General features: G+C 46.5%; 1 protein-coding gene across 1 annotated transcript in view; it reads left to right on the top strand.

Annotated features, from left to right (window-relative positions):
• The first annotated feature begins 1898 nt into the window (after positions 1–1898).
• The window catches only part of LOC139051498 (putative phospholipase B-like 2), a 126737-nt gene continuing 109181 nt past the window's right edge, over positions 1899–19454 (top strand). The window contains exon 1 of the mRNA XM_070528481.1: positions 1899–2333. Coding sequence (XP_070384582.1) covers positions 2182–2333 — 152 coding nt within the window. The 5' untranslated portion in view covers positions 1899–2181. The remainder of the gene's footprint in view (positions 2334–19454) is intronic.

The raw sequence follows: 19454 nt of genomic DNA, 5'->3' as shown, positions 1-19454 counted from the left end.
GCCAGTTTTTAAAGCTTTCATTTCATCGCATATTTCATTTTGACTGGTTTCAATACGTTAACAGTTTCTAGGACAGTCTTAAGGGTTTCCGGTGCGGGATTTGCTTCGAAATCAACGGACAGGAGCAATATTAGTCTGTCAATACATCTGACGGTGTTGCACATATGACGCTTAAACATATACGTCCATTCGTCGGGGCGCGACACCGCAAAAAGACAGCATGATTACTGGTGTTTAGACAAGTACGAACTTTGAGATGACCAACGTGGAACAACAAATGAGGTGAGTGCTTTATGTTTGATGCCGTGTCAAGCCCGAGCGCCGTGCACCGTGGAACGCCTGCATAGGGGGTGCATCCATTCTTGACAACCGAAGTGACTGGAGCCTACGTATGTAGCCAGCCGAAGCCACGTAGCAGGTCAAGTAGCGGTGGCGGCGGCCAATATTCGGATCCGTGTGTTGGCTGCGGCTTGCCCAGCCAACGGCGTTGGTGGCGATTGTACTGAACCGTGTCTTAACAGGTTGGCTTTCGCGTAGTTCAGAGTACTTTAGGCAGTCGGGGAACCACGCAAAAGGGCGACCTGGAACAGCAAAGAGGGTGAGTGTTCAATGTTTGATGCGGTGTCAAGTTCCAAGAAGTTATGGCAAGTATGGGAACTTTTACGTTTGTTTAACAATAACAAATTACCACTTCCAGTTAGTTCAGAAGAACAGGCACCTTTCAATTGTAATAGTGACGATACAATCAGCGAGTACGACCACACAATATCAGAAAGCTCTTGCGAACTAAACTGCTGGCGAACTCAGGCAGTGATTTAACTTTAAGAACTGGCTTTGCTACGACATTGATTTCTTGCCAGAAATTACTTTTGAAATGGGAATGGGCCATTGCCATCACTTATTTATTATTGAATAATTAGCTGCGACATAAATTAACTGGTTTCTACACTGATGTTCACGAAAGAGAAAATTGTCATCCACCCCCGAATGTTGCTCGAAACGAACAAACTGAGCCCATAAGGATTTCTCAGAAAGAAAGGTTCGCAGTTGAGGAAACATTTCTCCTGGTTCGGGATTCGAACACACCACCAGCACTTTCCTGGGGCGGTCACTCTACCATCTGCGTTACCCAGGTGGCTGGCAGATCGCAGCCCGAATTAATCGACAACTCGAAGTCCAGAGATACTTAATGGGGGAAATTAGTTCTGCGGAAGCCCGCAAGAGGAAGGAAATATCATGAAAGCACGAAATTGTCATCTGCCTGAATGTAGCACAAAGCTACAAAGGAAACAAACACGGGTTTCTCAGAAGGAAAGCATCCCAGTAGAGGAAAAATTCGTCCTTGTCCGGTATCCGAACAAAAGACCAACGCCCTTCCGGGGCGGTCGCCCTACTATGAGCACTAGCCAAGAGGATAGCAAATCGAAGCATCACGGTGAATTCATCACCAACAAGAAGGAAGCTCAGGGACACTAATTATGGCAAATTACTTCTGCCCAAGCCCGCAAGGTGGACGAGGGTTTATTAGAGGTAAAATTTTCATCCACCCGAGTGTACAGAGGAAATCGAAATCTGAGGTCTCCTTTGCAGCTTCGTGGAAACTCGACGAAAAGGGTCTACTACAGCCGGAATAGGAAATGACGCAGGCACCACATCATGCCGGCCAGAAAGCGATATATTTCAGTAAGTGCAGGTAATTTTTTATTAGCATTGTAACATGCTTTCACCATGACATTCCACGGTAAGAGACAAGGCCGAGGCATCTGTGGCGGGTCACATAGCTATGAAATTACATTGCCATCGATAGTAATTGGACAGCGACAGATAGGCTTCCGTGTTAGGCAGGCCATGTATCGCACAGAGGGTATAAATGGTGGTCTAGTAGAGAAACGAAATGAGTGCCTGGGGAATCCAAACGATTAATCAGGGATTAGGTTATGTGATGAAATTTGCAAATATACAGCCACGCGATAGACGCACCTGTCGCAAGACTGGTGCACTTGGAGATCTGTAAGAGCGGTCATCGTCTTTAAGTGGACGTAAAATAGGTGGATGATGACCATTTCAAGAAAAAATTATGCTGTGCCGCTAGATATTAATATTAGCTCGGATATTCACCGCCGCTAAGGAATCAGTGCGTGCTGCCTTCCTTCGCCCTTATCTCGTCCATGGCAGGCACTCATGTCGACGGGTATCGAGGTCCACAACAACTCACTTTACCGCTTCATCACACCAAATTGCGTGTTCGAGTTTGTGCGTGCCATTGTCGCCAACCGACTAGCCACGACGGCCAAGGACTGGATGGACATTTACAGCAAAAACCCCAGCGGCACGTAAGCACGCTACTACTGCACGCCCTCCGCATGCAAGATTACGTATTTTATTTTGCCTTTGAGCGACTGAAGTGCTGCGGCAGTTGTGCACCATACAGTTACGCCACGCGAAAAAAAAAAAACGCCTGCATCAGCATCGTCTTTTCGCACTATAATCAATACAGTGAACTTCATGCAATATTTATTTATTTTAGACGCAAAGTACTACATGCTCTTAAGAGGAAGCTTTAGCTCGGGCCCAACTCCGACGCGGCCTATTCAAATACATGTAAAACGCAAAAACGTTTTTTCTCAAATAACCCGTGGACCGATTTTAATGAACTTTTTTGCATGTGAGAAAGTTAAATTCCAGTGACTGTTGCAAGAGGAATTTCGAGTTATGTCCTGAATTTTGTTGAAATAATTTGCAAATATTCGGAAGTATGAAAAATATAGAACCACGAAGTTTACAAATTCATAGCTCCGCATCAAGAGCAGATATCACGGTTCTGTAAACGGAATCCATTAGACTATTAAAAGCGGACAATTTCTGTATGTCATTATATAGCTTACGTGAATTTGTTACGTAGTGTACGAACGTTCTGCAAAAGCTGTATTTACATATTACTATTTTTTTTAGATTCATATGTAACATATCAATTTTATCCGCTTTAGATGTACTGTTAGATGCCGTTCACAGATTTGTATTATCATTTTTTGTTGTTGAGTTACAGAGTTGTAAACGTCATAGTTTTGTTTTTTGAACATTTTTGATTTTTGCCAATTTTTAATAAAAAAATGAGGACCTTAGTCAAAAATTGGAAACCAACAGTCACTAGACTTTCAGTTTTCTTTTTAATGCAACAAACCTCGTCAAATTTGGTGCAGTGGTTGCCGAGAAAAACAAATTCTCCTTTTACATGTATTTAGATAGGAGCACCCGAGCTAAAGCTTCCTCTTAATATCAATTAATATATAACGCTGGTTTCTGAGAAGGCTAAAGGATGTGCATATACCAACTGCTAGGATCGGTAGTTCATCATCTCCCATTCACGTCATATGAAACCTGCTTTTGTTTTATCTGGTGTGGATTATCCTCACAAATTAAATGTGTCATACTGAAACACCAGACACCTACTTCTCTCAAACTAAGCATTGAATGGAACCAAACAACTTTCTCTTGTGCTGTTATAGCCAATATAAATCGCTTTTCCACAGTGCTTTATATTATTACGTAAGAAAATGCACCTCCCTACACTCTTGGCTACCTACTTTCGTTCAATTTTCGTATTTATATTTCACTTGTATATTGCTGTAGTATTGTGCTCTATTACAGATATAGCTCCATAGTGTGATGGGCTGCATTATTGTTCTAGTTCTTTCTCAAATTACGGCCCTTCCTTGTGTTTCCCATCTCTACGCCTTACCTTCGTATGAAGCAAATAAATGTTACTACACGGATAAAGCCTTGAACGATAGAGTTCTTAAATCCTTCTAGCTGAAACAATCCCGTAAACTGCGGAAACATGAGGGCGCGAAGAACTTGCGTATATCAAAAGATGCCTTCTGTTGAGGTCTAGCAATTTTTTGTTTTAATATTTGCTGCTCTTTCCCTACAGTAACTATTTCTTGATAAATCGTGGAAATAAATTCAATAATCTGGGGTAGGATTTATCTATGAAACGTTTCACGTTCAACAATACCATTGCTATGGGATATGAATGAGAAATGCCTCATGTTGTATTTTACTATTTGCTTGCCTATTTCAGATTAGTTCCTCTGTGCTGCAACTAATCTGGCGTCTGACTGCCATGGTTTATTCCAAGTGCTATAGCCGCTATAAGGTGCTCCCGCTAAAACACCTCCAAGTCATGGAGAATTTGCACATGAAGTGGTGAATTATAAAACCTTCACGATGTATTCATTAGCGCTTGATATTAGAAGATGAAACTACAGTTATCATCATCAGCCGATTTTTATTCCCCATCATGTCTTTAGTCCTCATCATGGCTTCTCGCACAAAGCTCGGACAACAATGCGCAGTTTCCACGATGCTGATCTTGCAAAATATTCAATCCTGCAAAATCATGAGCAAACTGAGAACAAGCTAAAAGCGAGAGCCAACGTTTGGTCAAGTGGACTTGTCATTTTCAAGGCGACATACGCTATCCTCGGCACAGCATCTATATATAGGGTTCTTGTAGAGGGAGAGCGGGTAGTGCGGGTGGGTGAGGCAAAGAACATGGGCGTGTTAGCGGCGAGGGTGTAGAATTGAAAAGGAAGGTGTGCTATTAAACACCGGTGGAGAAACGTAAGGTAGCACTTTGGATCAGCCAGCCGTGTGCTTTTTTTTTTCGTGCAAGATGTTTAGACGACAGGAGGGGGTGGACGATTATCTGCTCCGCTGGATTACTGAGCTATCGTCTCTCTGAAAGAGAGAGTAAAAGTAGCGGCAGAAAATGGTGCTCGTGGAAAAAGAATACTAAACTGACATAAATATATAAATAAAAGGGAAAAAGAAAGGGAGGAAAAGAAGGAAAAACAAAAACTTATGCAGCCCAATGAAAAATGAGTAAATGCTGTTGCGTATAGCTTGAAATGTAGCATAGCCAATAGATTCTAAAGCTCCCCTTGAAACATTGATGCCCAATGGTTGCAATGTCTTGGACTTGTGGATGGGGCATAATTCTCTGTATTTTGTGTCTCGCGCAGAATGGAAATTTGACTGTAGGATGTGGAGTTCAAGTTCGTCAAAGTTATGACCTGGTTGTTTAAAAATGCTCGGCGACGGCTTTGAGAAGCTTTCTGGCTGTGTCCACGCGATGTCCGTTTAACCTCTTCCCGCATGGCGCTGTGAAAGAAGGGAAATTTGTTGGCACATTATGTCTCTCTTCTACCTTTGACCTACTGGGATAGTGGCCAATCTCCAAGAGTGCGTACGAGCCAGTATTTCCAAGGATCTGCATCCACATCTACCTTGGCTGCCACTCACCACGGCAGCACAGTGGCTATGGCGTAATGCTGCTATGCTCGAGATCGCTCGTTAGATAATGGCGGCGGCAGCCGCATTCCGATGATAGCGTAATGAAGAAACATCAGGTGCCGTATTTTGTAACTGTTTCCTTTGGAACTGGTTTGGTCTGGCTGTTGCGTCAAGGTGACGTCACTCGCAGAAAGAGTGTAATGTCGCGACGCGAGGGAGACCAATGAACGAGCGGCGTTCTGTCGCAAGGTCACGTCATCATTTTTGTTTCTACTTTGGGGACGATATTGTAATTGAAGGATGTTGCTATTTTGGTAAAAAAAAATATTGCTTTGTATAAAACCCTTGTACATTTAATTTCCAGTAATATCTGAGCTTCCGACTCAGACAGCTTGTGGTTTAAATTTATCTGAGTTGCTTAATTTATTTTTTGTCGCTAGGTTTTGCGCCATACGTTAAGAAATCAAAGGGTTTCTCTGTGTGTAGGCCGTGGCTCTAATAAGATTTCGTTTAGCTGTGGCTGAACTGCTTAGGGTGGACGATTGCGATGAGAGTTCCCTCCAAGCATCCCACAGCTTCGAGATTCTTGCCGCGGTCGAGGGAGCTTTCTTTATTGCGGCTTTCTCCTGTAGCGTGTATGACACCCCTTTTTCTTTTCCCTCAACCGTAATAACCCTAGCGACGGCGTTAATGATGCGACTGACTGGCGGTTGCGACAACCGGAGCAGAAAAATAAAGAACCGTAGTGCGTGCAGCACTTACGTAGCAGTGTCAACGCTACTGAATCTTGTGGTCCGTGATATTCCGGCTCATCACAAATCCATTGCATTCGGGGTGCCTAATATGCCTCCTTCGGAACTTACGTACGCGTCACACCGTTGTCTCTCGTCACGTCGTTGTCTTAGGCCAACGCTCGCTCGCAACACAACCAAAGAAGGCACTATCGGCGTCCCTCTCGTCACGGCGGCCAGCGCGAGACTAGCAGACGGCCACGGTTGCGCTAGCAACTATGAAGCTTATACTCGCCACCCGCGCGACCACACAGATTGTGTGGTCGTCACAACCTGTGTGACGACAACAATATTTGTTGTCACGCCCACCAGGGATGACGACAACGAAGCGTCGACTAATGACATTCGTGAGAGCCAACCGGTTCGAAAGCGAACGGTTACAGAATACGGTCCCATATTTCGCAGGGATGAACTACGACAGAAATTAGGTGTTTTAGCTTGTGCGCAAACACTAGACAGTAGGTCAGCAAAAATTTTATTTTGAAGCAGTAAAATTCACTTCGAGCATGTCATATTTGACGAAAGGCTCCTCGATGTCTTCATTATCTTCAGGATCTTTAGTTCCTGTGCACGGTTGACTATACTGAGCTAAAAATATACCGTGAAGGTGCAGCACTGTCTTAGATATTGTCACGGCATTTTATATTTGGACATTTATATTTATATGAACTGCGTATATACCATACACTATCCCTAGATGCTAGAATGAGTTTAATATGTGGCTCGCGTGCAGCGACCACACTTGCGAAGCTGAGTTTTATATTTGATTTAGTACGAGAAAAGCTTCGGAATGAACTTTGGACTTATCTTCAAGCGCGCCTGCGAGCATAAGAAATAAAATTAACACAGGCTCTTTTACATGCCGAGACCACGACATAATTATGAGGCACACCGTAGGGGGGCTCCGGGTGGGTTATGACCACCTGCGGTTTTTTGCCGTGTGCGCAATGCACAGTACTCGGGCATTGCTGCATTTTGCCCCCCATCGAAGTGCGGAAGCCGTGGTGAGGCATTGATCCCGCACCCTGGGCTAGCAGCGCGAAGCCATAGCCACTAAGCAACCACGATGGGTAATCTACAAATTTTGTCGCTGACAGAGACAAAATTTTCAGAGAACAGTGACACCTATTCTGCCCGATGTAAGCACTGGGCGGATAACTGTGCCAGATTTTTCACAAAATGCGTTCAAAATCCCTGACAATTAGGGAAGCTGAGGTAAATAAATTATTTCCTTTAGATTACTTTTACCACAGAGGCACACATTTCAAAATGATTGGATGTAGTAATTACACAAATAATTATGTAAATTAGATTAATAACATTCCAGACCAATGTAATTGGTCCTAATTCAAAGCTTCCAGCGGGCCATCCGAGAAGCTAATTACCCTTGCAAGAAAGAAAAGAAATTGACGCCGCTCATTTTTATAAGCTGAATAATTCGGGCTGATTTACAAAGGAAAGAGCAACTGAACAGCCGAAAAGTACCCGCCGTGGTGGCTCAGTGGCTATGGTGTTGGGCTGCTGAGCACGAGGTCGCGGGATCGAATCCCGGCCACGGCGGCCGCATTTCGATGGGGGCGAAATGCGAAAACACCCGTGTGCTTAGATTTAGGTGCACGTTAAAGAACCCCAGGTGGTCAAAATTTCCGGAGTCCTCCACTACGGCGTGCCTCATAATCAGAAAGTGGTTTTCGCACGTAAAACCCCAAATAATATTATTATTAATAGCCGAAAAGCGCCACTGTCACGCCCTTGGTAGACGTCCATCCATGAGTGGCGTGACTGCTTGCACCTCGCAATCGATCGACCATCAAGTGACCGTGCTTATCAAGCCATGATCGCGCTCGATACACAGCCCGGTCTTATAGCTTGCCAGGCAGCGGCAGGCGGAGTTCCAGCTAAACGTTTTGAAAACATTGGGATTATGAGAACTGAAATCCGATGGTTTCCTGCGCATATCGGGAAAGTGGACGAAATTCGGGTAAACCTTAGTGAGGTTGCTCATGTCTTGGCACGAGGACTTGCTAACCGTGACAGTCACAACCGAGCCGTTCACCATCAAGTCATGGAATCTAGAGATCTTTTAATGACATAGAATGGCATTACCAAGCATTACTAGTTATGACGCAGGCGATTCCCATTGCCACATTCAAAATTGAACAGGGCTCAGGCAGTCTCACTGCGGTTATTACAAACCTGTACATATCCCACACTGTACACCATTAATAAAATACATCCAGAGAGGGAGATTAAGAAAGACTGCAACGATTGTAATGGCTTCATTGGAACGAGACATATGCTGGCGGAGTGTCCCACGACTCTCCCCAACCTCGTTGAAGAATGACACAGTGGGATAAAAGGATTCAGAGCCCATTGTTTCAGGATCAACTAAGGGCCATCTAGAGGGCCCATGATGTCGCTGAAAAACTTGGCCTGACAGTGCCAACGTGGGAGCGGCCCGCCTTGGTTTAAGAAGTCTAGCCTCCGTACCTCATTACAATAAAAGTTTTCACGCACACACACACACACACACACACACACACACACACACACACAGACACACAGCTTCGCTGGTTATCGACCTTCGCAGAGTGGAATGGCACTGAATGTTTGATCGAAGCGTGGCGTGGCGCGATGCGTACAATATGGTGCTGATGGCCCCGTTTCGCTTTCGTAACGTGACGTGAAATGCACGTTTTCCTTGAGAAACTGAAATGCAGGTTATGGACCTAATGTTCTTGATAAATAAAAAAACTTTCCTTCTCAACAAAAATAATGCAACCGCCTCAAAGCATAGTATCATTCCACCGAAAAGGTCTCCCGCTTCCATCGTCTGCTGCGTACAAGTCACAGTGTGCTCCATTCGCCAGGATGCGTGTCTCCGAGAAACTCAGTGAGTCATCGTACATTGGAGCCAACACGCTTGCTTTCTGCCTTGAGACCATGGTGTAGGATATACGCTCTATCTTACACCGTGCTTCAGAGAGCCTGGACAAACGAGCTGCCGTGAAGAGCGCACGCTGCAGGCCGAGTTATCGCTATCTTCTGAAACGCAAGACACTCAGCCCGACTCGCTTGGCTGAGAAGCGGTCGATTACAGATAGCAACGCGGCCACAACAGATGGCCGCTTGCACGACGCAATAACAGCGCTGGGGCTGTCGTCTCTGGTTCGTTTCGCTGCTTCCCGCTGGATGATGTTTCAAGGCGCCGCCTTCCGTACATTTCCTTTTATAAGGGTCATTCATTTCACAACAACTGTCTCAACAGTGGCCATCGAGTAATATCCTTCTCTCTACAAAAAAAAAAGGCTGTGCATTACTTGCACAGTATGTTCCCAAATATTGCTGAACGGAAAAGATTTTTTGCTTCCGTGAGCACTTTATGCATTCTACGAAAAGCTGCAAAACGAGGTGCGAAACGACCGTTTGCCAGAAATCGACCGTCTTGCGCATTCTTTCAAAACTTAAGTTTTTACTTTGTCTGAACATTGTCCTTTCCTTATAAAACAGTTTCACAAAATGCTTTTGTTTTTCGATCTATAGCAAAGAGGTAAAAATGCGCAGGAAATAGCGCTCTAGGGAAATTTTTCACAAAAGACGGTCATGAATGGTAACATGGAAATATTTTTATAGAACTATTCCTGAAACGTGAGATCTCGCAAAATGTACGAGATCTGATGGGCTGCGCGCAGGCTCTAAGATACAAGCGTGCTTTTGGCAAAAATGCTATTTTGGCCTTTGTTTCGAAGTTAACACACTCAGGTGCCAGATCCATGCAAAAATAGACAGAAAAGACGATATAATTGCGAAGCATAACAACTTTCGGCACGAAAATGTTAATCGAAGCAATTTGCGTTTCCACTGAGAAAACGGTTTCTTTGTTGTTGTTTTCATTTGTGTTGCACGATAGCTATATTTAAGGTCCTGGCTTCGACTTCACCACATGGCATGTTGGGCGGACACACAATCCAACTGAATTTGCTGCTTAAAAATATGGGTCATATATTCGCAGCATATGGTTTTTGGGCCTTTTTTTCACACTATATTCTTTTTACATTATACGGGGGGATTGTTTGTCAGTTTTATGTAAATTTTAAGGACCGCCTGTGCCAGATAGCGTAATTTTTCTCCTTGAGCTGCATTATTTATACAGTCGGTCATTACTAGCACAAAAACCAAACACATATTCAACAAATTAACAAAGATCACTAATTAACCTATTCATTACTTTACAGGGTATATTTCAATTTACAAATCATAACCGGTGAGCTTGCAGAACGTATCCACGTGAAATGAATTTCCAGGATGACACCAGCTTCGAGATATTTCCCAAAACGTGGGATCAAGTATGTGGGCGTTGAAATTACTTTTGTACCGCAATGCATAAAAGAGCGTTTTGGTAAAAAAAATAAGTGTAGCAACACTGCGTTACTGCGGCGAGTTTATGCACATATTTTGAAACTATTGTCATTCATGAAATTCATTCCAAGTGGATTGGCCTTGTAAACTCACCGGCTACAATTTATAGTACAGTATGTGCTGTTAAGTAACTATTTAGGAAGATAATTAGTGAAACTTAGCTAATTCGTTTAATATGTGTTTCGATTTCTCGTGCAAGGAACATCCGTCTCTCTGACTAATCCTACTCAAGGACTTGAATCGTGTTCTCTGCAACAGGCAATTGTTTTTTTACATCCTTAAACTTAAAAATGGACACCACGTATATAAATGCGATAAAAAAGACAGCGAAAAATATAATACTATCATTCACTTAGGTGCGTAGTGTTCCCAATAGTGGAGCGCTGTACCTATCTGTTTGTTAAAGCTTGATATCGCAATTGCTCTGTGCTGCGTGTCCCAACAAAAACTTTGTCGATTACTGTCTATCTGGCCCCTAACAGCTGGAATAATACGGGAAACATGTCACGGAACTAGTGAAACACGCTCAATATAGCTGCCTATCAACAATGTTTACCAAATGCATTCGTCTCTATTCGCTGGTTTCACGGTGACTGAATCACGTGTATCGTGCTAGTGGTACTCCTAGTTCAGGCTCATGAGAGCGATTTGTAGCCAGCTCTACCACTTCACGCGTAAGCGGCCCCATTTGTGTAATTTCAGTGGCACGGAACCGCGCAATGTCGACCTACTTTAGGTACGTATATCTTCGGCGTTCAAGTTTTTGCGAACTTTTGGGTGAACGCGGCTTCTATTCCTCTCTGCACGCACCTCCACCTCAACAAGTATGGTTTGCTTTTCCCGCTAATCTTATATGAGGCGAAGTCAACACCCGAACCAACTTACTGCAAACTTCAGACTCAAATTTAAAAACTTTTGTTTTTTTGCTGAAAACACTAATTACATTGATCACAATTTCCCTGGCAAAAGCAGTTACGCTTCGCAATTATGCCCGCTTTTCGGAGCATTATTTCATCGACTACCTTAGTGCGTTATCAACGTCTGAACAAAGAATAAAATAGCGTGTGTGTCACAGTCGGGCTTTTTTTTAGATCTTGTACGCAGCACAAAGGCGCACATAATGTTTTACATGAACGTACGTTTTAGGGAAAGTTCTTTGATAGTAATCGCCTCTTTTCTTCCGCAACCATTTCTTTTATTTACATGAAGCGCTTCCACCTGTGCCTTTTTACCTCGGGTTTAGGTGTTAAAGAACGTGAAATTATTTTGGGGAACTGTTTTTTAATGAAACAAAAATGGTCAGACAACACAAAAGCGGGAATTCTGGATAAAGTGTGCGACACGGCTTATTTTTGGCAGATCTTGTTTCGCAGTTGGTTTCTACCTCTTCGTGATATTCAAACGACCCTCACACGCCCAAAAAGCTTTTCGCGAATACATTGCAACACACCGTGTAAGTAATCCATACATATATATATATATTGACACGTGTACTTATCTTTATCGGGGGACCAAGTTTCGCCGCCTAACAAGTGTTGTTGCACAGCGCGGGACGCGGCTGCATGTATCCGAAGTTTCTGGAACGTTATCGATGCTTCTATCCGCTGTCTGTTGCCGCCGAACCTTATGTTATCTGATTTCATCGTGTGACGCGAATGGTGTAGAACTTTGTGGAAGGCACGCGGGTCCCAACGATTAGCATAGAGAAAGAAATTTCAACAAGAGCGGACACTCCCATAGAGCCCAGCGGCCGAATTGACTGTACCACACCAAGCGGATGTTGTTGACTCCTTCCGGTTTCGGTTTTTGGCGCGCGCATTTTGAACACCAGTTCGTACACGCCGCGCCGGCTCCGTTGCTCGGCGCGGCATTTTTTTTTTTCCGCTTCTGCTGAACCTCGCGTGGCCTTGGCGTGGAATCGTTTCATTATTAAGTAGAAATCATTGCGATTTACCTTTACAAGACTGCACCGAATCTATCAGGTGCAATTTCATAAAGAAAACGAAAGACGTCTTCTGAAATGATGAAATGTTTATTTTGCTCTATATAAATGCTCGTTCCGGGCTTCTTCTGCATTCATCCTAAGTTGTGGCACTAGGTAAGCAGCAGTTGCCGTACGATGCTCCACCGGATGCCATCAGCTGAAAGAAATTAAAGTACAAGCATGTATCATTTTGGTATATTGACCTAACAGGAGTATTCCGTGTAGAGACGAAACGTGCGTAAGTGGTGAATGAGCGGCATTGCAGATAAATTCACTTTTACGTACATTTCGCAGCAGACTCCTCCCAAACAATGCCATAAAATGTGAACATCCGATTTTCAAGCACACGTCTTTTCCCGGGCATTGTTTCCTGCACTTTAAGTGCACAAATACACGGGTGACTGCGTGTTTCCAAAACAACTTTGCCTCAGTAGACACGATGGTACGCCAAGTACACACACAGGCTCAGCCAGACCATGTTACACGCTCACAGAATGCCTTCTAATCGCACTCAAGTCAGACTCGTGGGTGCAAAGCCTGTTTTCAGTCGCTCAGAATACGTAAATGTCATGTTCTTGAGCTCCTCCGTGTTATCTTTTACGCGTCCTGCCGGCGCATGCAACACTCCCATGTTATCACTCTCGGCAATCGCTCGTCGCGTTTTCGACAAGCGTGAGTACCGAAATAAGGTATATGTTGATGCAGGGCTATAAAATGCGTCACAAACTTGTCCCACTAAAATTAAGTACACGCAAAACTAACTCACTATGGCCGGCTTGCTTTTTTGCTAACACCTTCACAACCCCAGGCGCGGCGAGCAAGCCTCAAGATATCCCAAAAAGTTATCAGATAAGTTACAATACTTTTTCGGGTCAGAGAATGCGTCACGAACTTCTACCAGTAAGATTCAGCACACGCGAAACTAACTGCGGCACACAGCCGAGCTGCTTTTCGCTAACTGAGTCCATAAGCCGGGCGCGGCAGCCGTGCTTCTAAACTACCCCAAATATAACGACGCTAGTTACAATAATGTTGGGGGCCAAAGAATGCGCGAAAACTCGTCTGTCTTAGGCGCTACGACGTAGTACACGCATGTGTACATACATACACGCGCAAATGCGTCACCCGGCCGAGCCGGTTTTCGCTAACTGCGCCACTCAAACTAAGACTAAAAGTGCTTAAAATGCGCCGCACACTGTCAAACACAATTTCTCACCTTGCCGTAGTCCAGTAGTGCAGTGGTGCCATGTCTAAATGCAGACGATACGCAAGAAAAGCACAGAGAAGGCCGGGAGCCCAAAAAAATGGGCTATATCCAAAACAAACGGGTCACCGAGCACGCGAGCTTCGCACGTACGACCGGCCTCGCTCACTCCTGCGGCTTGTCTGGCGCATGACGTATGCACGCGCGTCTGGCGTGCCGCTAGCTTGTTGCTAGGCAACGCAACAAAAAGTTGCAAAGTTTAAGTTCATTTACATGCAAAACTCTTTCACTTTAGTGGGAAGGAATAAAAAAAATAAAACGTTGTCTGGAAGTTTATTTAACATTCTTTTTTTTTTCTGATGCTCGCGTCAACTAACGGATGTTGTTCAAACTAGGCGTGACGTGTTTCCTGTTGCCAGTTTTTGAAGAGTGTCCCCTCTTGTTGAATTTCTTTCTCCATGCGATTAGTCTGGAACATTCAATGACTGCTGCATAAAAGCCGACTCGCTTGACCCGCTGATCAGATTTTCGACGATCGCCGACCGTGTTCGCCGCTATCTTTGTGCTATAAGTGTAGCCTGTTTTGTGGGCACAGGTTCGCCCAATAAAAGCTAGTTTTGTATTCCACCATATTGCTTCTTTCTTCACCGTCACTACCACGTGACATCTGGTGGACGTGCTTTTCGTTCATGTATGGGACGCCCCCGACAAGCCGGGATCCCAGCCCAGACCGCAAACGGAACACCAACGTAGTCGCGCACCACCGAGCAAGCCGCCGTCTTCAACAGCTGCCCCCGGAGCACGGACTTCTACCTGAGAAGACCAAGAAGATTGTGGCCAAGGCAACCCCAATGGCAGCACCAGCGTCCCCCATCGTGCTGCAGCAGCCCAGGGAACCACCGACGTTCCGCGGTTCCACATTTGAGGACCCAGAAACCTGGCTGGAAACGTATGAGAGGGTTGCTACGTTTAACAACAGGGCAAGCGACGACAAGCTACGACATGTCTATTTCGCATTGGAGGACGCCGCCAAGACGTGGTTCGAGAATCGAGAAGCCACCTTGACGACGTGGGACCTCTTCCGAAGCGGCTTCCGGCAAACATTTCGAAGCGTCGTGAGAAAAGAGCGAGCCCAAGCTCTACTGGAGACAAGAGCGCAGCTGCCGAATGAGAGGATCGCGATCTTCACTGAGGAAATGAGCCGTCTGTTCCGCCACGCCGACCCAGAAATGTCCGAGGAGAAGAAAGTACGTCTACTGATGCGTGGTGTAAAAGAGGAACTTTACGCCGGTATGGTAAGAAGCCCACCGAAGACCGTCGACGAGTTTCTTCGTGAGGCGACGAGCATCGAGAAGACACTGGAATTGCGGAACCGGCAATTCGACCGACGCATCAAGCCAACAAGCTACTCCGGAGTTCAATCACTGGCCACGGACGATCTATGCGAGACCATCAGGGCCATTGTGCGCGAAGACCTGCGCAAGGTCTTGCCATTGTCGCAGCCTCAAGTGGCCTCGATCGCCGACATCGTGAAAGAAGAGGTGCACTGATCGCTACGAGTTCCTGAGGTGCAACCACAATTACCGCAGCTCCAGCCAGAAGCGATGACTTACGCCGCCGTCGCACGCCGTCAAGCTCCCCCTCCGCGACAACGCCAGGGCCCTGTAACGCCGCAATTCCGTCGTCCAACGCCGCCGCCGCCAGCACGCCCACCCGTCGCCCAGCGCACCTACGCGAGGAAGACGGTCATTTGGTGCGCCCCCGACCACCGCCCGCTCTGCTAATACTGCGGCGAAGCCGGCCATGTGTACCGCCGATGCCCATACCGCGACCTGGGATTGCGAGGCTTCCCCGTCAGTGCACAGCGCCCGAGGGAACGTGAACGCCCTCGTGACATCGCCGTCTACCTCGCCACTACTCAGTGGAGCCCTCGACGACCGTCCCGTTCACAGTCACCAGGCCTGTCACCGCAGCGCCGACCATGCACAGGCCCAGCCCGGGGCCGCTCTGCGAGCCCATATCCGGAAAACTAAAAGCAGCAACCGATGGAGGTGCGGTTGCTGTTCGTCGAACTGACGAAGATCCTCCGCCGCCGACGAAGACGACGAAGAAACGATCTCGACGACATAACAACGACCCCCCGCCGTCCCGACGAAGTTAGGAAGGCAAGACAACACTGACGAACGACGACTTGACGACGCGACGTTCCAGCTTCAGTTCAACACGACGCAGCCGTGATCCGACGCCACGACCTAACTGCAACGCCAGACAAAAAACCACCGACCTCGACGTACTTCTCGACGGCCACGTAGTCACTGCCTTAGTCGACACAGGGGCCGATTACTCCGTAATGAGTGGACACATCGCCGCCCATTTGAAGAAGGTTAAGACTGCATGGTAAGGCCCTCAAATTCTGACCCCTGGAGGACACCTGATTACGCCGACTGGGATCTGCACGGCAAGAATTACCGTTCATGACCGGACTTACCCTGCCACCTTCGTTGTCCTCCAACAGTGTTCACGCGACGCCATTCTCGGCATGGACTTCCTGAATCAACATGGCGCAGTCATCGACCTGAAGACGAAATCAATAACGCTGTCACAAGGTCAAGCGATATCGCCGGAGAGCTGTCGTAGTCACCACGCCTTGAGTGTGCTCGAAGATCAAGTGAGCATCCCGCCTCGCTCCAGCATTGTTATTTCGGTCGGCACCGAAACACCCGCTGATGTAGAAGGCGTCATCGAAGGCGACCAACGTCTACTACTCGACCGTGAAACTTGCGTCGCAAGAGGGCTCGCTCGACTGCACGGAGGAAACACGAAAGTGCTGCTGACAAACTTCAGCCAGGAGTTCAAGCACATCAACAAGGGCACGACGATCGCATTCATCGAGGAAATACAGGAAACCAGCGATGCGTTTGTCCTCTCGGATTCTGTCGTATCTACCCCGACGACCGTAGTTCCCGAGCCAGACTTCGACATAAATCCAAGTCTCCCCGTTATTAAGCAGCAACAGCTCAGAAGTCTGCTTCGACGATACAAAGACTGCTTTGCGACGTCATCGAGGATTCGACAAACACCAGTTGCAAAGCATCGCATAGTAACCGAAGAGTGCGCTCGACCACTCCGCCAGAGCCCTTACCGAGTTTCGACGCGAGAACGCGAAGCTATATGACAAGTCGACGAAATGCTGCGTGACGACATCATCCAGCCATCAAAAAGCCCGTGGGCGTCTCCAGTTGTTTTAGTGAAGAAAAAGGACGGAACCCTACGTTTCTGCGTCGATTATCGTCGATTGAACAAAATCACGAAGAAAGACGTATACCCCCTCCCACGGATAGACGGCGCATTGGATCGGCTCTGCAATGCTAAATATTTCTCATCGATGGACCTCAAGTCTGGCTACTGGCTAATAGAAGTCGACGAAAGGGATCGCGAAAAGACCGTCTTCATCACGCCAGACGGCCTCTATGAGTTCAAGGTTATGCCAGGGGGGGGACACTCCTCGGTTCCGGCGGCACCGGAAACTGGCGCCATTTCTGTAATGGGCGACGCAAAAATCCGTTTCCCTTGCATGGCCTCATAGATCATCGCGCGCACGCGCGCCGATCCAGGTGGCCAAGCCCTTCCCCCCGCTCGACTCCTCTCCCTACGCCCTCTCTCGTAATACACTCTCAACTCCCTCACCTTCGACTGTCTACGCGCCGCGCCGCCGTGCCATCCCCGCCGGCCCGGCTGCTGCTTAGTCCGCTACGTAACGCTTTATTTTTGTTATCTACTGTCATCGAGATGCGTGCGCTGCTGTGCGTTGACCGACGTGGCTAGTTTCGTCAGTTCTGTGTTCCTCGGTAGCTGTGTGCTTGTGCTCCGCGATGTTTCACCCGTTTGACGACTCGTACCGCTCGTGCATCGTGCAATGGTGCACAAATACCTCAAAAACAAGCCCTGCAAGGTTGTTCCGGGTGCCCAAAGACAACAGGTGAGCGCTCAGACCCAAGGACATCAGAAGGCGCATGTACACGAACACAGCCCTGTCCATTTGTGTACTCCATGAGGCTCCGGACGTCGTTGCGCCTTGATTGTGCTACACTTGCCTCTTCCCGGTAGAGAAAGCTGACAAATAGATGTTCCTCCTCATTGTCACCTGGTCTGTGACTTCTGTTTTTCTGTGCCAAGTCTCATTCTGCAACTGCAGTAACTTGCCCAGCTTTCCATACCGCCCTCAGTGCTTTTTCTGTGTATCACGTTCTACAAACCAACTAACAACTGAAAAATTACTGTTAGTGTTTGTGTACTATCTCAGTAACCCCCTATGGGAAAACCGCCCGAACAACCTTCATGTGTATGCATGATACGCTTTTTTTTCCTCTGGAAAGCATGAGCATTGCAAGTGTCCTACATGCAGATTTTTGCAGTTCATGTTTATTATACAAGGGACAGCCCAGTAGGTACGACTTAGTGCCTTAAGTGACGTAATTTTACTGCTAAGCATTGCATTCGGGTAGAAAGAAGAGTCGTGTTGGCATGCTTTATCTGGTCTTTGATTGAGGAATAAGCCTTTCTGCGAATGTTTTCTATGTGCTGCTGCAAAAGCCGACTATCTTCTGCTCCCTTTGCCACCGTTACTCAAGTTGTGGCCAAGTGCGAAATAATGTGATAATGTGTGTTTCAGTTTTTAGTAGGATGTTTTTTTTTCTGCCATGTTTTTTTCAATTTGTTCAGTAGTAATGAACATGTCAAGCATTTCATATACTTTCGTGCAGATCTATAAGTAAGCTTTCTTTTGGTACGGCTCTCAATCAAACAATGTTAGCATTTTATTCTATCTTTCAGGTGTTTTGCGTGTCATTGATTTTGCCATTACTAGTGAGTTTTCCCTTTTTATAGTTGTCATGACTATGTCATACACGTCGTCCAATTTTGTGCAATATCTTAGTGCACATATCAGGAGCTCGTCTACATTTAGGTCTTGAGGACGTTATATAAAAATCTTGTTTTTATTTGTGTGTACATGAAATGGCCTTCGCGTTTTCTAGCGCTTTCACTGCACGCTTTCTTTTGTTATTTCACCATCTGTGAACTTTTGTCTTTAGTACTCTTGTATATGTCATGCACCTCTCACTTTTGCTCATTTTTTGAGCGTGTATCACACCACGTTGTAAGAAAAATCTCTTTTCGGAAACGAAGTCAATAAAGCGAGACTAAACATCTGTTGTGTTGGAAGTAGAATTTTTTTTTATGTCCCGGCACATGCTGGTATAATATAAGTGTGGACAAGACTGCGTGCGTGCCAACGCATAGCCCACGGCGCACCAGGCGCCAGCTCGCAAGCAATGCCAATGCGCCGCGTAGCGCGCGGATTGCTTGCGAGCTGGCGCGTGGCGCGCGGTAACAAGCGCGCTATAAAAAAGAAGAAAAAACGCGCCGCTTACGGGTAAAAACAAAAAAAGTGAGCGGCGCGCGCGGCATGGGGGAAAGAGAGAAAGGGAGTGGAGCGGGTCGGCATAACACAAACAAAAAGGAAAGAAAAACGTTTGAGAGAGGAGGCGCCGCGTGGCTGCTGTTGCTGTTGCCATGGCAACGTAAACAATCATGTGCGCCGCCATTTTGCTTAATGCGTCGCCCATTGGTTAGGGCCGTAACTGAAGGGGACCTTGGCGCTAGCGTCGAAAGAGCGTCTGCTCGAAAACGGCCAATATGATGTATACGGAGTGTCCGCCCCTGGTTATACCATTTGGACTGTGCTCGGCGCCTGCAACGT

The sequence above is a fragment of the Dermacentor albipictus genome, unplaced genomic scaffold (assembly GCF_038994185.2).
Source record: "Dermacentor albipictus isolate Rhodes 1998 colony unplaced genomic scaffold, USDA_Dalb.pri_finalv2 scaffold_12, whole genome shotgun sequence".
NCBI classification, from domain to species: domain Eukaryota; kingdom Metazoa; phylum Arthropoda; class Arachnida; order Ixodida; family Ixodidae; genus Dermacentor; species Dermacentor albipictus.
Note: the sequence above shows the minus strand (reverse complement) of the source record. Positions and strands in the feature narration are given on the sequence as shown.